The 19,904-nt window shown below is 41.5% G+C and overlaps 1 protein-coding gene across 2 annotated transcripts in view; it reads right to left on the bottom strand.

Moving 5' to 3' along the window:
- Nucleotides 1-262: 262 nt before the first annotated feature.
- The window catches only part of cps1 (carbamoyl-phosphate synthase 1, mitochondrial), a 66,734-nt gene continuing 47,092 nt past the window's right edge, over nt 263-19,904 (bottom strand). The window contains exons 30-38 of one of the 2 annotated variants that reach the window (XM_088605754.1): nt 17,427-17,534; nt 15,887-15,976; nt 15,191-15,361; nt 11,546-11,620; nt 10,091-10,189; nt 5,341-5,400; nt 4,032-4,165; nt 1,212-1,341; nt 263-697 (exon numbers count right to left, since the gene is read on the bottom strand). In XM_088605754.1, the coding sequence (XP_088461880.1) occupies nt 569-697; nt 1,212-1,341; nt 4,032-4,165; nt 5,341-5,400; nt 10,091-10,189; nt 11,546-11,620; nt 15,191-15,361; nt 15,887-15,976; nt 17,427-17,534 (996 nt within the window). In that variant the 3' untranslated portion in view covers nt 263-568. The remainder of the gene's footprint in view (nt 698-1,211; nt 1,342-4,031; nt 4,166-5,340; nt 5,401-10,090; nt 10,190-11,545; nt 11,621-15,190; nt 15,362-15,886; nt 15,977-17,426; nt 17,535-19,904) is intronic. The other variant, XM_088605755.1, reaches the window with a different exon arrangement.

Genomic DNA, 19,904 nt, shown 5'->3' with positions numbered 1-19,904 from the left:
AGGTTTTGTTTTTTAAAGATTAAATATTAAAATGTGCATATTTTGATCTTTTAAGCTCACAACAAATCTCTATTGTGTAGCTTTAAATACAAATAAACAGAGTGAAAGGCAAAGGAGGTACAGCCATTGCTTTTACTGTCAAGGACAAAAGCACAGACTCATTTCAATGAGCTCTGCCCTTCTAATCACAAACTCATTCAACACATTCTGCTGCCACACGCTCATTCTTACATCCAAAGTACTGAAATACTTACAAAAACAGAAAAGTACAGAAACCATTTTATTCATTTTCAACCACATTTAAAACAAGATAGGAATTACCGTAAACTTGTGTTAAATATTGTAATAAACACAACAAAGTAATCAGATTTTTTAACATTTACAAGAACTGAAAACTTAAAAAAAAAACACTGGAAAGAAATATAAGGACCTCCCATGTTTTCCTCAATATTAAGAGCTACGGGAGGCATATACTGTATACCAGTCGCATTGTACAGTATATATGACAAATAAGCATCTATTAAGGCAGTTTTGTCAATTCATAGGGCTTTCTACCACTGGAGTGGAACTATACAGACAGGTTCCCTATAGCTGAAGGGGGAGTCTGCTTACTGACATCACGCTGGCGATAGTGAAAAAGGCTGGTGGCATCCAGCTCACTGCAGTGCTTGATTGCTTCAGCAAACAGCTTCACAACCTGGAGAGCAGGAGAGGAGAAAGTGAGCCAACCCCGTCACTCCATGGGTTTGACGCCCAGGGTGGAGGGAAGGGTTTAAAAGCTAGGAAAGGTGTGGCTGTTTGGAAATCTGGAAATAGCCCTTCCATTTTCTCTGTTGATGCACCACATTCAATGTAAAAGATGTCAAATTTAAACACAACATGAACTGCATTTCCTACAACCCAGAGGTGCTAGTTTACTGGAGATCCTTCCAGAATGGGTCAGAACGGGTCACAGCTAAAAAAGAAAATTCAGCATCACCTGTGAGAAATAAAAAAGGCCAGAAAGAGGAAAGACCAACCTACACCCCACCCATACTTTGTTACTTTTTGCCTTGATGCAATCATGCTGCGTTAGCGTTTAAGAAATGATCCTAAAGTCTCTTTACATAATATGAGAAAATAAAAGTTCTTAAAATCCAGAGCTGCTGGGCAAGCATGTTATACTGGCTGGTAACTGCAGGTCAGTAAGACCTGTGCTAAGACTTTCTCACCTGGAAATTGGTGATGAGGGGCACTCCGTAGTCAACAGCCATCCTGCGGATCAGGAAATTGTCCTTGATAAACCTGGTGCTGCTATTGGGAAGGTTCACTACCAGATCAATCTCCCCTTCACTGATAAGCCTGAGAGAGAAGAAGTCGGGGAAAAAAAAACATGGAAAGGTCGAACATGCTGATGCCTGAAATCTGCATTGCGAAGGACAGTCTGTATGAAAGGCACAGTGGACACTGGATCTATGTTTTGCTGAACACTGAATACTGTATATATTGTTTGGATGAAGCAATTGTTTATACAGTTTTCTCCAGCAATAAAAAGACTGGATCTAAACCCATACTTTGAAGTTCAGTCTTTTGACCCTTAAAAATAAGCTGTTTTTACTTGTGCAAACACACTGCAGCAAATTATTTTGAACTGACTTTTCACTGAGCGCGTGTGGAGTAAATTCTCCTTCATGAAAAACACAGCCTCAGTGATATGACCCTTTAGGTCAGTATGGACCACTGGAGCAAATTGCCAGTTTTGAGGTACTGCTCATGTTTTCCCTGCTGAAAGCCTCCCCAAAGCACAGCACAGAAAGCCCTGCCCTCCAGAATGGACCTTATTCGACAAATAGCCCCACATTTTTGCTCCACTGTGCTTTTCTGCAACAGAAACTTAAATGGCCCTTCATTATGGCAGCAGTCCTCCCCTCTGACAGTGTGATAATTGGCAAGGTGTTCCCAGGTTGGCAAATCTCAGCTGGGCCGAGTCGCACTCTACCCTCATTAGAAGACTATCTGTTCCAGCCGTTCCTCTAATACACAACACATCCACACTTATTGCCTGCCAGGACCAGCAGCCTTGCATGGTGCCACTACTCAAGGAGGCACTTTGCCCAAGTGCCTGCCGGCAGAGTAGATCTGGCTAACTTCATTAGTCACGTTTCAACCATACATCTACTAAAGGCATTCATTACTATCAATACTAAATTTGTTCATTCATTTGTTTGCCACAGGGGAATCCTGGGGAAGAGGAGCTCTTATCCAAGCAAGGGAACTAGGCCAGGTGTTATCATCCCATACCTGTCATAATGGATATCCAAGGTAAAGACTGCATGTACTGTAAGATCTGCTTGCACACTAAGGTGGGACATGGGAAATTTTCAAAATCTTTCATTCATGTTTATGATTTTAGTTTTCCAATAATGAATGATTGAAGGCAGATTTATGACAAGCGTATCAAGCCGATCTTGTTTTCTGACATTCTGTCCCCAGCAGACTGCCAGCTCTCAAGGTCTCATCTACTCTGCTCAGTGTCTACAGAGTTGTACAAGTATCCCTCCTCCACGTCTTACAGGGATCACATGAGGAATCTTCTATAAACAACAGACACAAGTTCCCGAGCTTGCAGAAACCTTGTAGCAGTTATCTCATGCTGCAAAGAACATCAGGAGAAAACAGCTGCAGATCAAGATCATCAAAAGTGCTCTCAGCAAAAAAAGGAAGGACTGTCAGGTTCTACAAGACACCAAAATACTTTTCCCAAAAGGTGTGAGCGTGGAATGAGAACATCTCACAGCTGCATGAAATCAGCCAAGAGGCTTTTGCATGAGTCCGGAACATTGTGCATCATAAGAACTTACATATATGACAAATGACAGAAGGTCATTCTGAATATCTGGGCTGTTTGGCTTCTAGTAGTGAAGTGAGTAGAGAATGTCATTCACCCACTTCTTGAAGGAAGCCATGCAGTTTTCTATAATGTGACTGGATAGTCATACACAAACATCTGAATAGGTGCATTGTAGAATTGTAGTGCATGGTACTACACATGCATGCTACACTCTGCATTAAATGACATCTACTAGGTGTTTGCTCAGCCTTGATGGTTCTAGTAGTTATCTTTTGATTTTATTAGTGTATTTATGGTGCAGCCAAGAGACATCCCCTGCTGTTTTGGAATTAGCACTGGACTAGAAGAGATGTCTCAGATCATTACACCTGTGTTCCTCTTTGAAGTAAGCAACACAGGTTACTGAACCACGTGTGGCAGATTGTATGAAAAGCAATGAGACCACCACTTCCAGAGGGTTGCTACCCACTTTTACAAATTGCAGCACTGATAGAGAACTCGTGAGGCTGAGGTTGTGATATTCCATTTCATAATGAATGCTCTTCACTTTTAGAGCAAGGTCTTCTCTTAACAAACTATCACCGATTCCATACGCTTGGCCCCTATTAAACCTGCTTTGATTGTAACGAGCACTTAATTCTAACAAAAAAAAACACACCGCCACTGAATGAAACACTTCTAATGAGAGGGCAGTGTAATCTGCAGAGATAATGATTGGGGGATCAGCAGACTGAGAATACAATGGTGTTTTTACATGTATTAATTCCCATCAGTCTCGTCAACACTAATCCACCTCTTCACAACTTCTGAATACGGCAGTTTTATGAAGTACAGTACATCAAGTGAAACCCTCCGAGGAAACGATGCAGTTTATCAGGAGGGAAGTGGTGCAGATTTTTTTACACTGGTAATTCTCCCATCTGCTAAAAATTAAAGGATCACACAATTCATTTCTGTTCATTTTTCCAGCTGATTCGCTTTAAAGCGCAGCAGTCAGTGGAACCTGCAGGCTCCCATACTCCAACGAATAACCGAAGATACAAAATGCCAGAAAAATCATCACGTACAGAACACAGGTCAACAAAGGCAGAAGAGAAGCAATGCATCCTGGTTCAAAAACATTAGTGAGATGCTTTCATTATTCCGCACGCGCTGTAAGCCTTCATATCCGTATCTATGAATCTGAGCGGTCCTACTGTACCTGGTAATGCTGGGCAGGGCAGGGTTCACGTCATCACTTGTCTCACATGGCCAAGCCACCGGAGTGGAGGGAACATCATTAGCATTGAGCCAGGCTGAAGTGCCCTCAGTAGCATAGAGCTGGGAACACAGAGCCTGAAAGTTATTAGTATGTTTTTTGTATTTTATATAAACTTACAGGGTCTCTGTACCCTGAGTGGTAAAGATCTACTGTACAATGATGACACAGCTATTGTAAGTTTTCACCAATATATATATACAATACATGTATGTAGTCAGACCATTAACTGTACTTCATATACAGTACCTAAGTGTCACAAACCAATAAAGAAAAAATCACCTAGACTGAAATACAGATTTTATTAGGAAAATATTGAAAGCATGTAGAAGAATACAGTAACATCATCATACAATGCAAAGGAATCGCAACACTCAAGAATTAAGTGTCTTGAAAACATTTTTGAGTGTTTCAGTCACAATGCAAGGAGGATGGGGCCCCATGCAGAGTTAGGAGTGACCAAGGGACAGCTGCAAAGGTGGAGATGGGGTGGAGCTGGGGTGCAAAAAGACGAATGCACAAGAGTAAAGGGGGCTAATGTATTGAATTTAGTTTGTTTTTTTAATTTAGGAAACAATATCAGATGATTATGGTTTGAGACAGCTGATGCCCTCTGAACTTGTCATCCCCCCTAAACTTTCATTGTAAATTCGATTTATTCAGAAAAAGAAGAATGACGTGGTGACAATCTACACACAAAGTCTGATGAGATTATATATGATGTATGAACAGTATACTGGAAGTTAACACTTCCCAAAAGGGAAAGTTCAAGTCCTAAACTCCCAGCAAGTTGCAGGGTTGCGCATTGCTGAAAGCAATGCAAAACTCACATCAGACCTGTAAACAGGTCCTTTCAATACCTCATGTTGAAGAAAACAAAACCTTTCAAATGATCCACTGTCGTTAGATTTGTTCAAAAGATTCGTTCTGTCCCTCGGTACGTTTTCCTAGTGATCGCTGGTACTGGAATCTATACACTTAAAATAGCATGTTTAGTTGCAGTTTTTGTAGGTTTTACAGAATATACAGTATGCACCTAATCCTTCTTGTCCTGTCATAAGTGTAATGTATTTATCGTTTGAAAAGAATTAAGTATGTTATGAAGGGACATGCCCTGCGATGGAGTGGCATCTCATCCAGGGTGTATCCCACCTTGCGCCTGTTGCTTGTCACATTAGTCTCCAGTGTCCCCTGTGACCCTGTATTGGATAAAGTGGTTTAGAAAATGGATCCATCCAAGGAGCAAACTGACCTTAAACCCTTCTTCATTGAGCTGATATGCTGTGGCTAAGAACTTTGGTCGGAATGAATGCTGGAAAAAAACCAAAACATTTAAAGTGAGATTAAAACAGAAGGATACAGTACATACCGTATAATTAAGTTTGATACTCTGGCACTTAGAAAACCACACAAGTGTTTAACAATACTCTTTTGTTAATAAAATTAAAAAAGAAAATAAACTGAAATAAATCAAATAAAATAAATTGCCACACAATTTCCAACACCTAGATCTTAGTGGTAGCTTCTCAAGATGACAAAACAATGGACTCAAAATCCGATCCTGGCTAATAGGATCCATCCAGAATTGGGCCTGGAACTTGTGATTCAATTAGAATTTCAATTAGAAGTTCATTCCAACTGTAATTTGGAAGTTGCCTTGCTAATCATATCATTTGGTTATCATCTCATTGAGACAGCCACTAAGAAAACACTCTTTTTCATCTTTCAGAGTTCCAAATTATTTTGTCTTTGCTTTATCTATGCCTACTAGTTTACAGAGGTTCAAGATTTACATTTTGCGATCTGAATATACAACGATAGACGTGTTGTAATTTTGAAAATGTGAGGCTGCACAGGCGGTACTTGTTACCCGTAAGGCTCTTTACTGAAGATACTTTTTTTAAATATGCACAGTTGCTGGCAGTGCTGTGGCTCAAGAAACGGCACACCATGTGCATTTGAGTCACAAAGAAAAAGAAAAAAATAACAATAAAAAGGTACAGAACTGGTAGGAACCTGAAGCCACGATTGGACAGAGGTGGTTCTGCAAGGTTGGATTCACTCATCCCTGTAGTAAACTCATTAAAACTCCCCCTTGGGTATTTGGCCCAGGCTGCGGCCGATGCACACACAGCCTCTGCCCTTTCACTCCAGCCTTGCCGTCACAAACCAATAATTTATACATGAGGCTCAGAGGCGACTTCAACAACAGCCTCTTGCTGTTCAAACTGGAGCCCCTGCACTGACAGACACCCAGGGAACTAATGGGAGAGTCAGACTGCTGTGTGGTGCGCAGCAATCGCAACAGTCGATTTATCAAAAAGGTAATGAACTACACTGCTCCCACTCTCGCTACCACTACCAGAGCGGTGTACGCCACTGTCGATGAATCAGCCTTCACTTTCCGTCTCCTTCTTCTGAAACGCAGCCAGCTCAGCTGTATTTCTGAGAGATTTCTTTGAGATAAAACCATCAGCAATCGTTCTTTCCAGCTCGGCTCGTCCCTAGAGTATCCCAATATCACGGATGTGTCAAAAGATCTAGTAGATTATATATAGATTAAATGTATCAAAAAAAATACTAGAAATATTTAATGAGATTTCAAACTTCACAGCCATCAAAAAAAAAATCAGAGCAAACTCATTTAGACATTGAACTGAACAGAAATATCTGGCATTGCCAAGCACATTGTAATCTCCTATTACTGTAATTACTATACATAAATTACCTTCTTTAGAACCAGTAGCATGAAGCCAACACTCACATTTATAGCGTCTAACACTTATTTCCACTCTTTACTTTTAAAGCACCACTAAAGAAGAATGAGGCTTCATACCACACTACTCATAGCAGTATTGTACAGTAAACTCCTATTTAAAGACAGTGACTGCTGATAAAAACTGGATGTGTTGCATTATTATGTACTTAATTATGTTATTACATTGTTATTACTGTGGGTCCAGAGAAGCTTCAGCCAATAAAGGTATGGAACCAACTTTGTCAAGGTATGGAACTTCAAACATTGTCCAAGAGAGCTAATTAAGAATTCGCTTCCAAGGGTTTCAAAGTGTTTCCCTTGCTTTGTAGAGCACATTGAGCCCAACAGTATACATATTGCTGAAGCAAGTACAGGTGACAGTGAAGTAAAAACACATCCAAACTGTTTTTAACACGGTGCAATGTAGAAAAGAAACATCCAAAATACATCAAGTAGGGAGCTGCGCCAGCATGCATAGGCTTCAAAGGAACAAGTCAAAGGTTTATTCCATGCTGAAAAGAGAAGAAAGGAAACACAACAACACAACACAACAGGGCGTACCAGAAGAAGGCTCCACAGCTGAAACGTTGCGTTTCCTTTCTTCTTTTGTCAGCATGGAATAAACCTGTTACTTGTTCCTTTGCATCTAAAATACATTTCAACTTTATCTGCACACTTGACCCCCAGGCTGCACCACATAGATTTTTGTTATCTGATTAAATATACAACTTGTTATCAACAACAAAACAGAGGAGGCCATTCTGCCCATCTAGCCTATTGGGTAAGAATTAATTTACCCAGGACCTCATCCAGCTGTCTATTGAAAGAAACTAGGGTATCGGCTTCAACCACATGGCTGGGTAGCGCGTTCCATTCTTCTACCACGCTTTGTTTGAAAAAAGTGACTCCCATTCTCAGTTTTAAACATACTCCCCCATAGTTTCCGAACAGTAAAAACACTTTTCACATGAAAGACATAATATCAAACAAAAGATACAAAATAACTAAGGCATATAATAATAATAATAATAATAATAATAATAATAATAATAATAGATAGATAGATAGCTACAAGCACTATTAAATCAAGGTGTAGAAGCAATCCATTAGACCTGTACAGAAAATATACAATATGAAAGCGAAAATAATTAACTTGTATATTTATAATATTGTAATGGAATTTTAACTGCACAGGTTAAACTTCTGCCTAGGCGGTTTGAGATTGGAGGATTGGAGGTTTCTCGAGCTGGCCTGAGCTTCCTGGGCCAGCTGTGCAGAGGGACTCCCGGGGCTCACAGCGCCTGTGAGCTTGTTGTCAGTGACAGCTGCCTCCCCGCCCTGATTCTAGCTTCTGCCATTTCCAGGCAGGGAAAGAAAGCAAATGGTAAATAACCAAGCAGCTGATGGTTTTGGGCTCGTAACTGGAAGGTTTGGAAGGTTGGGGGTTCAAATCCAGGTGAGACCCTGCCGTTGGACTCTTGAGGCAATCGCGCATGAGGTGAGTAAACAGCTGTCTGCAAATGTAAGTCACTTTGGATAAAAACAACAGTCGGATCTTAAATAAAATTACAGTGGGGGGACACATCTTTTTTAAATTAACATTTTGATAAATTCACCAGCATGGATACAGTGAGACATAATGGCTGTAACAGGACCGTCACAGGGGTCGCTGTAAGGCTCAGGCTGTCTGGTTGTTCGCAGAGTCACAGGTGCACAACCGCTCCTCCTCTTTCCCTGCATTAGCTTCTTCCTGCGCGGGGCTTCAAAAGCGCCTCCGCAGCAGCAGCGGTTATGAAGCTGTTGCTGCCATTACTTTCCCGAGCAGAAAGGATGAGTATAAAACATGACAATATTGGCAGGTTCCCAAATAGCTAACTGCTCTGCCTTCTGGGGGTGTTGCGTTTCATAACGGTGCTATATACTTCTATCAAACAAGTATTGAGCGCTTGTGACACATAAAACAGCCTCTCCATGATGAGAAATAACTACTGTCAACTTCCATCTGGGCTTCAAAAGATTTAAAAGCAGATTGCGAGAGCAAGCTGGGGATGGATGCACTGGAGAGGAGCAGCCAGTGGCAGAGAGCATGACAGTTTGTTCTGCACAGTACAACTACACACACACAAAAACATTACTACAGTTAATACTACACACAGTACACAAACTGCGCCTCTCTGCTAAGACGTGTATCAAACATGCACTTTTACACATTTACCTAATGTGCTCACAACAACACAATATCAGAAGGTCAGGCAAATGTGAAAATTATATCAATCTGTTCTTAGTTGTAGAATAATGCATTCATTTTATTTCCCCAGCTGTAAAAATACCAGGTATCTTAAATTTTGTTTTGCTGCATCGCAGGGTTAACTCTAAGCAGAGCACCTTTCACTGGTGCCAGTTCAAGCTTATCAGTCACAGGAGCCCTTGGTGAACTGCAAGCTGAAATTCCTCTGGTCACTGTCAGACCACCAGACCCTGAAATCATTCATCCAAGCCTAGCTAGCTAAGGCTAGGGTAGTATATGTGACAGAGGTTTCTTTTTATTTTAAAGTTTTTCTTTTTGTTCTGGGAGGCAGACAGTTTATTTGAAAGCAACTCCGAAATTAAGAGAAATGTGCAGACTGTTGGAAGAAGCATACTGTATGTCTTACTTGCCAAATAAGGAAGGTCTATTTTTACTGCACTCATTTCCATGAAGCCAAAGACTCTTCCAGCATTTCACAATATGCCATTCTGAGAGCTTGGGTGTCTGCTAAGAAATGCCACCAAAAATATTCTCCTAGCAAGCTTCAGTAGGAGTCCCACTGCATGTTTTTCTTTGTGTGTAGATTTTGTTAATCTGTCAAACTGAGAACTGTAAAGGGAAATAAAGTCTCACTTGCTTTATATCACTGAAGTTGGCAGCTTTTTTTTTATCAGTGTTTACAATATTCATTTTGGATCCAAACTATTGTGTTAATTAACACTGAACATCGCCAGTCTCCCAGAATGCAATTTCCACTCTTCCTCACTTGAACAAAACTACACACACAGGCCTGTAGGCATCTCACTGAGCCAGAAGCACCTTATCTCTCGTCACTCGTACTTGAACTGCTGAGGATCGAATTCAGAAAGCCAGTCAATGCACACAAGCTCAAGCAAAGGTGGTGGCGTGCTCCTCTGTGGACCCTCCCCTGCTTGTCAACTTCAATCACAGAAACCTTTTCAAAAGGCTCAGTGGCTTCAGTTTCAGTTCCCTTACCTGAATCCCAATGAGAATTCCTTTCTGAGGTAGTTTAAAGCCCGTGGACAGCATCGCTTTCAGGAATGCTGAGTAAATGTTTGGCCCAAAGCAGGCGACCTACAAAGATATGGTCAAGCTGATTAGAGACATGACAGATTAAGCTACTTTCCTGTTTCCTTAGCAATGCAAGTGAAACATCCTAAAAACAACAAAAAAATCATTTTCAGGACATTTAGAATATCCTTGGTAATAACCATTCTCAGGTGGCACAGTGGCGCAGTGGATAGCATTCTTGCCTAGCCGTGCACGGGCCCTGGGTTCAGCCCTGGGCCTGGAGTGCTCTCTGTGTGGAGGCTGTACAGTATGTTAATAATAATAACTTATTTATAAAGCGCTTTTCCTAACCCAAGGTCGCCTTCCTCCCCATATTTGCATGTTTTGTCCCCGGATGCTCCGCTTTCCTCCCACAGTCCAAAGACAAGTACTTTAAGTTAATTGGCTCCTGGGAAAACTGGCCCTTGTGTGAATGTGTGTACTGTATATATAGTACTGAATGTGTGTTTGCCCTGAGATTGACTGGCGTCCTGCCCAGGGTGTACCAGGCCTTGTATCCTCTGCATGCCAGGAGAGGCCCTGGCTCCCGCATGAGCCAAAATTGGAAGGAAAGGTTAAAATCAATGGATGGATAACTATTCTCTGCCTCGTATAATGTTATTGCCTGTTGTTATAATGTTAAAAAAAAGCAAAACATACTGAAAGTCACGAGGAGAAAACTCTGATACCAAAATACCCATTTCTTCCTTTCCAAGCGCTTGGTCTATAACTTGTAACATCTTATGCGATTTAATTTTTGCCTTGAGTAAAACTGTGTGAGCAAGGCAGCCTCGAAGCAAATGATAGCACAGGATCACACTTAGAAACAAGCAAACTCAAGAAAAACACAGCATTAGAACTTCAAAGCCTTGAGAGAATATGTTATATAATTGGCTTTTGCTGGGCCTCTGTTCTGAAAATGAGTTCCAATTGTTATTGTTTTGCCAAGTGAAGCAGGTGGGCAATCTGCTCTGAACATTAATATTGTGCTATTCGGGGTTTTTTTTAGAACACATCCTCACAGAGTCAGTTATTCACAGGACAGTGTATGGGGAACCTGAGTTCTGCAGTCATGCTTAAGAGATACTTAGCTCTCCCAGCCGGTGAGGATTCAGGTGTTTCGCTTGAAACAATCAGCATGGATTGCTACATGACTGAGAGGCAAGTCAAGGCGAGTGTGCTGTGCAATAAAGCCCTTTTTAATGAGAAAGAAGCATATTAACTCCACTCAGGGACTGGCTGTGAGGTTGTTAGCATTTGCTCCCTGGCCAAAGGAGCTAAACAGTCTTCTGACTGTCTTTTGATTAATCCGATGTTTCGAGGAGGAAGCAAAAGAAAAAGAAAAAGATCTAGGAAAAAGGAGAACTACTGTACATGTACCTCTCCAGTTGAAGCCATTTCACAACGCAAGATGGGATCGGCGTCCCTCAGGCGAGGCCAAGAGAACATGGGAGCCTATGAAATGAATTCCAAAACGTTAGTGATCGTCTATTTGCCGACTTAATCGGAAGTTTAGGCAACACAGGGGGCTGTAGCTGTGTCCACTGTCGTGCAGTAGAGCTGGTTCCCAGCTTGTCTATGACAATGCTGCCACCTAGAGGCAGTTAAAAAACATTTCCAGGCAATCACAAACGAGGATCGCCTTTTATTCATCTCAAACTCCATCTGAATTAATTACTTCCCTGAGATTCTGATGCAAATTAATACTGAGGTTTGAAATCTTTTGAGAAATAAAATGAAATGCAGCTGACATCCAACATTTTGACTTCCGTATTCTTCGGCGAGAGTCTAAACAAGTTAGAAACAGATTACTCTGCAACTGGAAATGACATCAATTTGTAGATTGATGGCAAAACGTACAGCAATCTTCACGTGATACTGATCTGCAGTGGCACCGAGTGAAACAACAAACCTAAAAACTACAAGAAGCAACTGCTTTCACGTTAACAAAGGACAGCTTTCATGACACAGAATGAGTGTTTTTCTCTTCATTTGAACAATTTAAGCAGCCATTTCTACAATTAAATCTAATTTGTACCCTCTGTGAATAAGTACACAATTTTAAAAATACTTTTATTACCAGTACTTATAAATTATGAATCCTCATTAAATACCAATAGAAACCTCCTCCATAAAAACACATGCAGCTTACAGTACCTTCCAAGAACATGGCATCTACAGTACCTAAAGCAGTTTTATGGCTTAGGACTCTGCTTTCGGTAGAATTTAATGTGAACAGACTAAAAAAGCAGTGTGGTTTTAAAGATGATGCTGCAGAAACATAGGTTTCAATGAAGGAAAACTGTGCAGCTGGGACTTGTTACAGGAGAAGTACAGGCCTCTGCTGAAATGGTAGCAGCAGAAGAAAAAAATGGTAATCACTGTAACTGGGTGAAAGCAGTGCTATCTGTTTAATCAGGGAGTAGCCATTGGGAGCAACCATCTAAACTGAAAATGCGTAAACTGAAATGTAATTTATTCATGCATTTAAATTTGTTTATACCAGCATGCCCAAAGAGATGCAAACATATGTTAACATGCATATAATTTTGTGTCTTTATTGGGTGTTTATGGAATCAGTGCTGATGAAAGGTGTCAGAGCCACTGGCCCACTGTAGCCAGGCAGCACGCCAGCTGGTGCTCTGAGCCCCTCTTCTAATGGCTCAGCCAACCCAAGACCCCAAAGACAAAACTTCAAAACGCCACAGCAAGCACTTGCAATGGAGGGACAAAACGTCTGCTTACATCCAGGATCAAAAAAAGGAAAACTCTGGACTCGCTGGGATTATCTGGGAATCTTTATATGGCAGCCACTGGCAGATCAGCGAATACAGCAGAAAAGCTGAGATGGGATGAGAGACTGGGAGGGAGGCCTGGGTTATTGGAAATGTACATGCGCATTCCAGATATTGAAATCCCAGTCACTGTGAGTGGCTGCACACTTTATATTCAAGACATGATGCATCATGAGCCAACATGATTACACCTGGGTGACTGTCTCTTGTATCCTGGTCTTGTACTGCATAAACCTTCAGCAATTACCGGGAAAGGGCTTGAAAAAAAGCATTTTGTTATTTAAATGTTCAAGGTGTCATGCGTACCCCGCAAGCAGCTATCGAGTGGATATGAAGCTGCCTGCTAGCCATGACATGAATGATTATTACCGCACCATAGTTCAACATTGTATTGAGCTCTGTCCCCAAGTCCCCATTTTCACCTTTTCTTCAGAAGTATAATCCCCTGCAATTCTCATGACTTCGACTATCTACAGTATTTCACACATCTGGTGACTGGCAGGTAAAATAATATGAAATGGTCCATAGGTCACCAAACACAGCACTAAGTAAAGGAATAGCATCAGCAATGGGCGGAAAGGGTTACTGGGAATTAATCGTATTTTTTTTTTAAATGAATGAAAAAAAAATTAAGAAAAAATAACTGTGCACTTATAAGATCTTATAAGATGATTCAGACCAGAAACCAATCATAACCCTGTCCCTCTCTAGAGAAGAATGGCTGTTGATTAACAGTCACCATTACCATGAAAAAAGTGCACAAGATTGTATATCTCTTCAGATGAACAGCGTGATAACATTTTTCTAACTTAATTCAGTTTAACCCCCCTGTCTTCTAACAAAGAGGATATCGGCCTTTCCTTATATCCATTCTCTCCAACCTAATTAATTTGTGCTGGTGTTGTCTCCACTTCAGTATCCCCTGGAAACCTGTATCCCCTCCTCTGTCATGCACATGTGCTTCACAAAACATTCCAGGACATCTTAATGATATGGGCAACAGCTCAAAAATTCCAAAGTTTCTTCAGAAATGAGGAGAAAAACATTTGAGAAGGCAGAACAATGTGCTTCAAAAGTCTGGCTAACAGCAAATGAGGTTCCTAGTCTTAACAGAAGTGTCTTGATTGTGCACCTGCTTGTACCCTTTTTTGAACAAAAAAAATAGTTTAAATCATGGTTTTATGAAAATTATAAAAGGTGAGAATTCTATCCTTCAAATGAAAAGTATATTTTTGTCAATATTGTTACCAACAGTATGGGCTATATAGTATATACTGCACAGTGTGGGCTAGTGGGAGATCACAGTCAGATCTGGAAACACTATGCACTGTATCCATCAGAGTTAAAATGATTAAAAATAGAGAAGGTCTGGTAGCATATGATTATGGTATTTAAAAGACTAATTAAAAAAATCTTGGCACCTTATTATCACTGGCAGCTGGAAGATACATTGAAAGTTTGTTTCATTGATGTTAAGTACATGTCACAGCTAAGAGCTCCATTGCCCCTTGTACATCTGCTCTCTCCCGTTCACAGTGAGCTCTGGCACCTTGTGATTTACAAATTAAGCATTAATGATACCCTTCAGGTAGAACAGTTCCACCTTCAGTGACCTGTTTACGTGCCCTTTCAATCGCCTCTAAGGCATACACATGGCCAAACCTTTGTGCTTAGAAGGAGCACATGACATGGAATAAATAGTTTGGGTTTTACAAACAGCCCACAGTACTGGTTGCACTTCAATAGGATAAAGGCAGTTTCTTCTTACCAGTATTTAACTTAAGCGCCTTCCCTCAAGTTAAAAAAAAAAAACTAAATCCCACCTCAGTGGACTTGGAGCTGGCCTAGGTGAACCAGTGTGGCTGAGAAGTTCCTGTGGTCTCTGCATCTCTGGCAGAACAAGCAAGATGCTGTTTATTGGTCACTACGCAGAACTAATTACTGTCAGTATAAATTAAAAACATATTAATAGTCATATTAAAATGAAAGCAGATAGTTAACTGATAACCACGGCGGTCGTAAGAGAGTAACCATAGATGAAATGGAATAAAAAACGGGTCCTTTTGGTGTGTATGAAAACCGAAGCATATTTCGCTGTGTTTTGCGGTGCAGCAGTCATTTCATCTTCTTCAAAGCCCCCCTTAAACACAAAGGGAAAGAGACCTAAATGTCACAAAGGCTCTGCTGTGGAAAAGGACCAACACAGTCTCACTCCCTCTCTTTCACAGACCTTGATGCCCACGTAGTCCATGGGGATGAGGGGGTTTTCGAAGGACGGCAGGCGGGACTCGTCGATGTGCTCCCCGATCATGACCCGGGTGGCGATGTCGATGAAGTCAACTCCGATGGTCTTGGAGACAAAGGGGAAGGAGCGGGAGGCACGCAGATTGCACTCGATGACCTGGGCACAGGGGCAGAAAGACGTGGCACAGCTGGGTTACAGGGGGCACTTCTTTGATGAACATGCTACCTTCAGCTGGAAGAGATCCTCAGAGCAACTGTTTACTAACTACCAAACTGGCTTAATGGGTTGAATAGCGGCCTCTGGTTTATAACGTCTCTTATGTCACCCAACAGCAATAGGCAGGAAGTAAGCTGCAGTCACGGTGGATAGTCAAGGTTATCAGTCTCTTTGTTCAGTTATCTAACTCAGAGCCTGGTCAATAACAACAATGATAAGCATCCTGGCTTCTAAAAACTAAAGAAAATACTTCTTAACTGCTACAAAAGCCATTTTTAAACATACCCGTAATCCAGACCAAACTCCCAAACACAGGATCCCAAACAAAGCAAAACAGGGTCAAAGCTCAATAAAGAAGTCTGATGCTACTGACGTCATCAGTTAATAGGGGATTGAGAATTTTTTTCAGAAATCTCAAAACCACACAACTGCATAGAATAGTAAGTTCAAATTAAAATTTTATACCATGACATCATTCCCTTTCACGAGAAACTGTGTGTTGAATGGTCCAGAAATATCAAATTCCATGGCGATTTTCCGAGTTGTGCTCTTTACCTATGGTGGAAAAAAAATAAGGTCTTACTCACTAAATACTGTATAACTGGTTTGATTTTTTTCACTTAACACTTTTTTAGATCTTTACAGTATCCTTCTCAAACAGTTTGCACTCTCATATTATAAACATTCATGTTTCATCTGTTTAAAGGACACTGGAATACAATTCCTTACTATGTCCCCCACACCATTTTTAGTAGGCCAGGTGTTACAGTAAAATTATCTCCTCCGTAGAAAACTAGAGACACTCAGACAATACTTTCCCCCTGCCTGTGTTTCTGAAGAAAATTCCGGAGGATACTAGGTGTCCCAATGTGGGAATGTCTTGATTTTAATACTAGAGAAACAAACACAAGACGGATCGAAGAACTTTGAGAGGGGAAGGATGAGGAATTCTAAATCAACACTGAAAAAAATTGCCATCATTGTTGAATGAAACCTCAAATTCTTGCTGGTGTTATTTCCCATTTAATTGAACAATAAAGAAAAAAACTCTAAAGGCAACAAGACATGCCTTTTTAACATTTAAAAAAATATATCATTTTTTGTATGTTATATCCTCCCTTTTGATTATAGCTACATGTCCACAAAGTCACTTGCAATGCTACATGCTACAGGCCCCGCAGTTGCTTTACAGGAAAATAGGCCCCAATTGGAAGAAAGTTGTATCTTTCATTAATGTCATAGCAAGAGGCAGGTGTCTGGCAGCCCCAGTTGGCACTGTTTTGGTCAAATCAGAGAGAGCCGGTCCTGGTGGTGCTCTGCCAGTTGCATGCTGCTCTTAGAAGAGCCTGTGCCACAGGTGAACAGTATGGACCAGTACATAAACTTCCAAATATGAGATGGTTACCTTCCTTCCATTGAAATTAGCACACTGTTCTCTCAGCCTACTAGAGAGATATCAGAGGCCACAATTACACCACAACACAGTAACTTCACTTTTAAAAAGTCTTGTACCATCAACCTGTATTCATTTTAAACTTACCAATGAATGGGCTAGTATATAGTTTTCCATCTCTGTAATGCCTACAAAAGCAATCTGAAAGAGCACAACTCCTCAAACTCTCCTAGATTACAGGAATACGAGTCTCAGCTCATTTGCCACTATTACACGAGACAGGAGTGGCTGCTCTGTTTTTAGTCAAAGCATTAAGGATTTTCTTGGCTGCCATTTTGAGAGCGTCTTGCTGTGGATTGAAACCACCTGCCAAAGTGTCCAAAAAGGAATAGTAGCTTCTGCGTGAGCTGCCGATTCTTATCGATTTTTTCGATTCTCAAACCTGGCACAAACCAGGTCTTTTTTTGTGGATTTCACCATGAGCAGGTTTATATCTTTAGCCCGTGTGTTCTAATTTGTCTGGCGGAAACCTCTCGTTACGCAGAGGCGAAAGAGGCAGAGGAGCCGCGGAATGTTGGCGCGGGGTATTCCGGAATGCCCCGGTGCTCTGACCTTCTCCAGCGCCCCCTGGCTGATGGTCTGTGTGGGCAGCATGAGAGTGGCGTCTCCCGAGTGCACGCCCGCGTCCTCCACGTGCTCCGTGATGGCGTGGATGAGGACCTGCGGCGGGCACACACAGAGAGGCGTCCGCAGGGTGAAACACAGCAGGACCACCCGGGAGAACCGGAGCGCGGGGAGCGAAGCGATTCCTCGGCTCGCGATGAAAACACGGGCTTTTATAAATGAAAGTTCACTTCTGAAAAACTCCTTTAGTGCTGCTGTTTTTTTTTTAAATTCCTCTTAGCTGTGTAGTTTGCAATTAAAAAAATATTCTTCTTAAGTAATGCATGCTGCCGACAGAACACTGCGGGGTAAAAGACCTCTCAAATCTCATGACAAAAATCCAGCCAGATCCTCTTCAGCAGAAAACAAGAATGGGAAGGAAAGGGAATTTAACATGACGTTATCTGTCATGGTGCCGAAAAACATCATCTTTTAGCTGCAATCGCTGCTAAATTGCGCAATAATTTCCGAGTCGGCCTATTACAGGGGAAATTACAAATGAATCAACAAATGGATTACCAGGATTTTTATTTGTAAATATCTTCACTCTCTTTGCAGTTACAAAAACAATTTATTCCAAAGGCCTGAATGCCATCTTTTCTTTTTTCCCAAATACCATTTTCTTCTCTGGGGAAAGCAGCGGAATTTCATGAACTGCAATATCATTAGAGCCTCTAAACACTCAATAACTGCAACGTTCATTAACACACTTCAAATGAACACTATAATTAATATGGAAAAGGCACATGAAGTGTTCCCAGATTGCTTTCACAGTCTGACTTGAATAATGCATTTTGTTTGGCATTCTGTCAATGCTCAGGACAAAACAGGCAAGAGGGAGAGCAGCAGAGACTGTGTGTGTGGTGCTGCACGGAGCTCATATACACATCAGCAATTAACATTATCAGCTAACTGCCAAGTGTCACAGACTCTGAAGTGCGCGGAACTCCCCAAGGTGGGGAAGCTGGGGCCTGACTCCACTACAGCGTGTTAAAGAACCTTTCCCCTTCCCACCCCAGGCTAAAAAGCATCGTACAACGAAATCCAGGGGACATTCGAATATAAAGATGTAATACTTATCTCATGAAGCTGGATTCAGTTTACAAATAATGTCAGTAACCAAATACTGGTGCCCGTTTATTCATCAATAAAAATTATTACTATTATGATCGTTATTATGTGGGCTGCAAAGGAACAAGTAGAGGCTAACTCCACTCTGAAAAGTGGGTATTTTGGCTATGGAACTTCCTTCTGGGGTGTCACAATGGAGCCACAGAGGAACTGTGGCGTGTCTCGTTTGTAGACAAGATTAAAAAGCCAGGTCCAGCTTTCAACAGCTTGCTTTTCCAGATCAGATCAATTACTAAGGCATGAGAGGTGGGACACTTTTGTTCTGTGATTTCTTGCAATGTATTTCGTTTGGAGTTTTTACACTGGCAAGCATACACACCCTGTGAACTTGGAACACCGACTTCTTTCCAAGAAACCACCAAAAACCACCAAAGGACTCGTGACAGTGGACTCTACCAAGGTTCTCCAGGCATTCACCAAGATAGGGTAAGATGGAGATGGCCTGGGTTAAAAGGATCCATCTTCCTGGTCTGGGGGCTAGGAGGCGAGGGTGTCTCGGGCTCCCCTGCAGTGTTTAGAGATCAGCTAGCCTCATAAAGGATGTCAACAATCGTCAGCACTCAGCATGGGATCCTTCTGCAACATACTCCTATATAAAAACCCAGCCTTTCAAATTAAATATTAAATAAATTAAAATGGCTAAGGTGCATTTCTTCTGTGTTTTGCTCTTTCCACTTAATCATGTCCTTAAGAGTCTACCTGCAGCACTGGAACTCATGAGCATCTGCAATATTTGTAAGTTGACTATGAAGGGCAGCAGTGTCATGCAGTGGTTACAATTCTGGACTCTCCAGACCAAGAGAGGAGAAGCAGTAGTTTAATTTGCCATTGGGTTAGCTCGTAAAGAGCTCTTGCCCTCTGCTGAGTATGGAGATGTACTGCTCGGGCAGGTTAAATGGTTAAGATTTTAAAACAGGACACAGGGACTTTGCAATAAAATGTCAGAACAGAAAAGCTACAGGAGGGTAGAAAAAAAAAACAGCTACAGGTCAGCAAAAGTAGCCCAATTTAGATCACAGAGCTGGGAAACCAAGAGTTATGGGCTGTGAATGCCAAGGGTTGCTATGCTACTGCTCACAGAGGTGACTGGGCACACAGCTACAGAGACCCACCCTGAATGGTACCTAGGCCCAAATAAAGATAGTGCATTTACTGTGTTTACTGTCTTCAGACATTCAGCCTCTATTTTAAGGTTGTCATGACATGTCTCCGTGACACAGCTGGCAAGCAGAGCGACTATGAGGGCAGGTTAGCCTCCACTTCCTGCAAGAGTGCTGCAAATATGGAGGAGGCTTT

The sequence above is a fragment of the Lepisosteus platostomus genome, chromosome 14, assembly GCF_059453375.1.
Source record: "Lepisosteus platostomus isolate fLepPlt1 chromosome 14, fLepPlt1.hap1, whole genome shotgun sequence".
Taxonomy (NCBI): Eukaryota; Metazoa; Chordata; class Actinopteri; order Semionotiformes; family Lepisosteidae; genus Lepisosteus; species Lepisosteus platostomus.
Note: the sequence above shows the minus strand (reverse complement) of the source record. Positions and strands in the feature narration are given on the sequence as shown.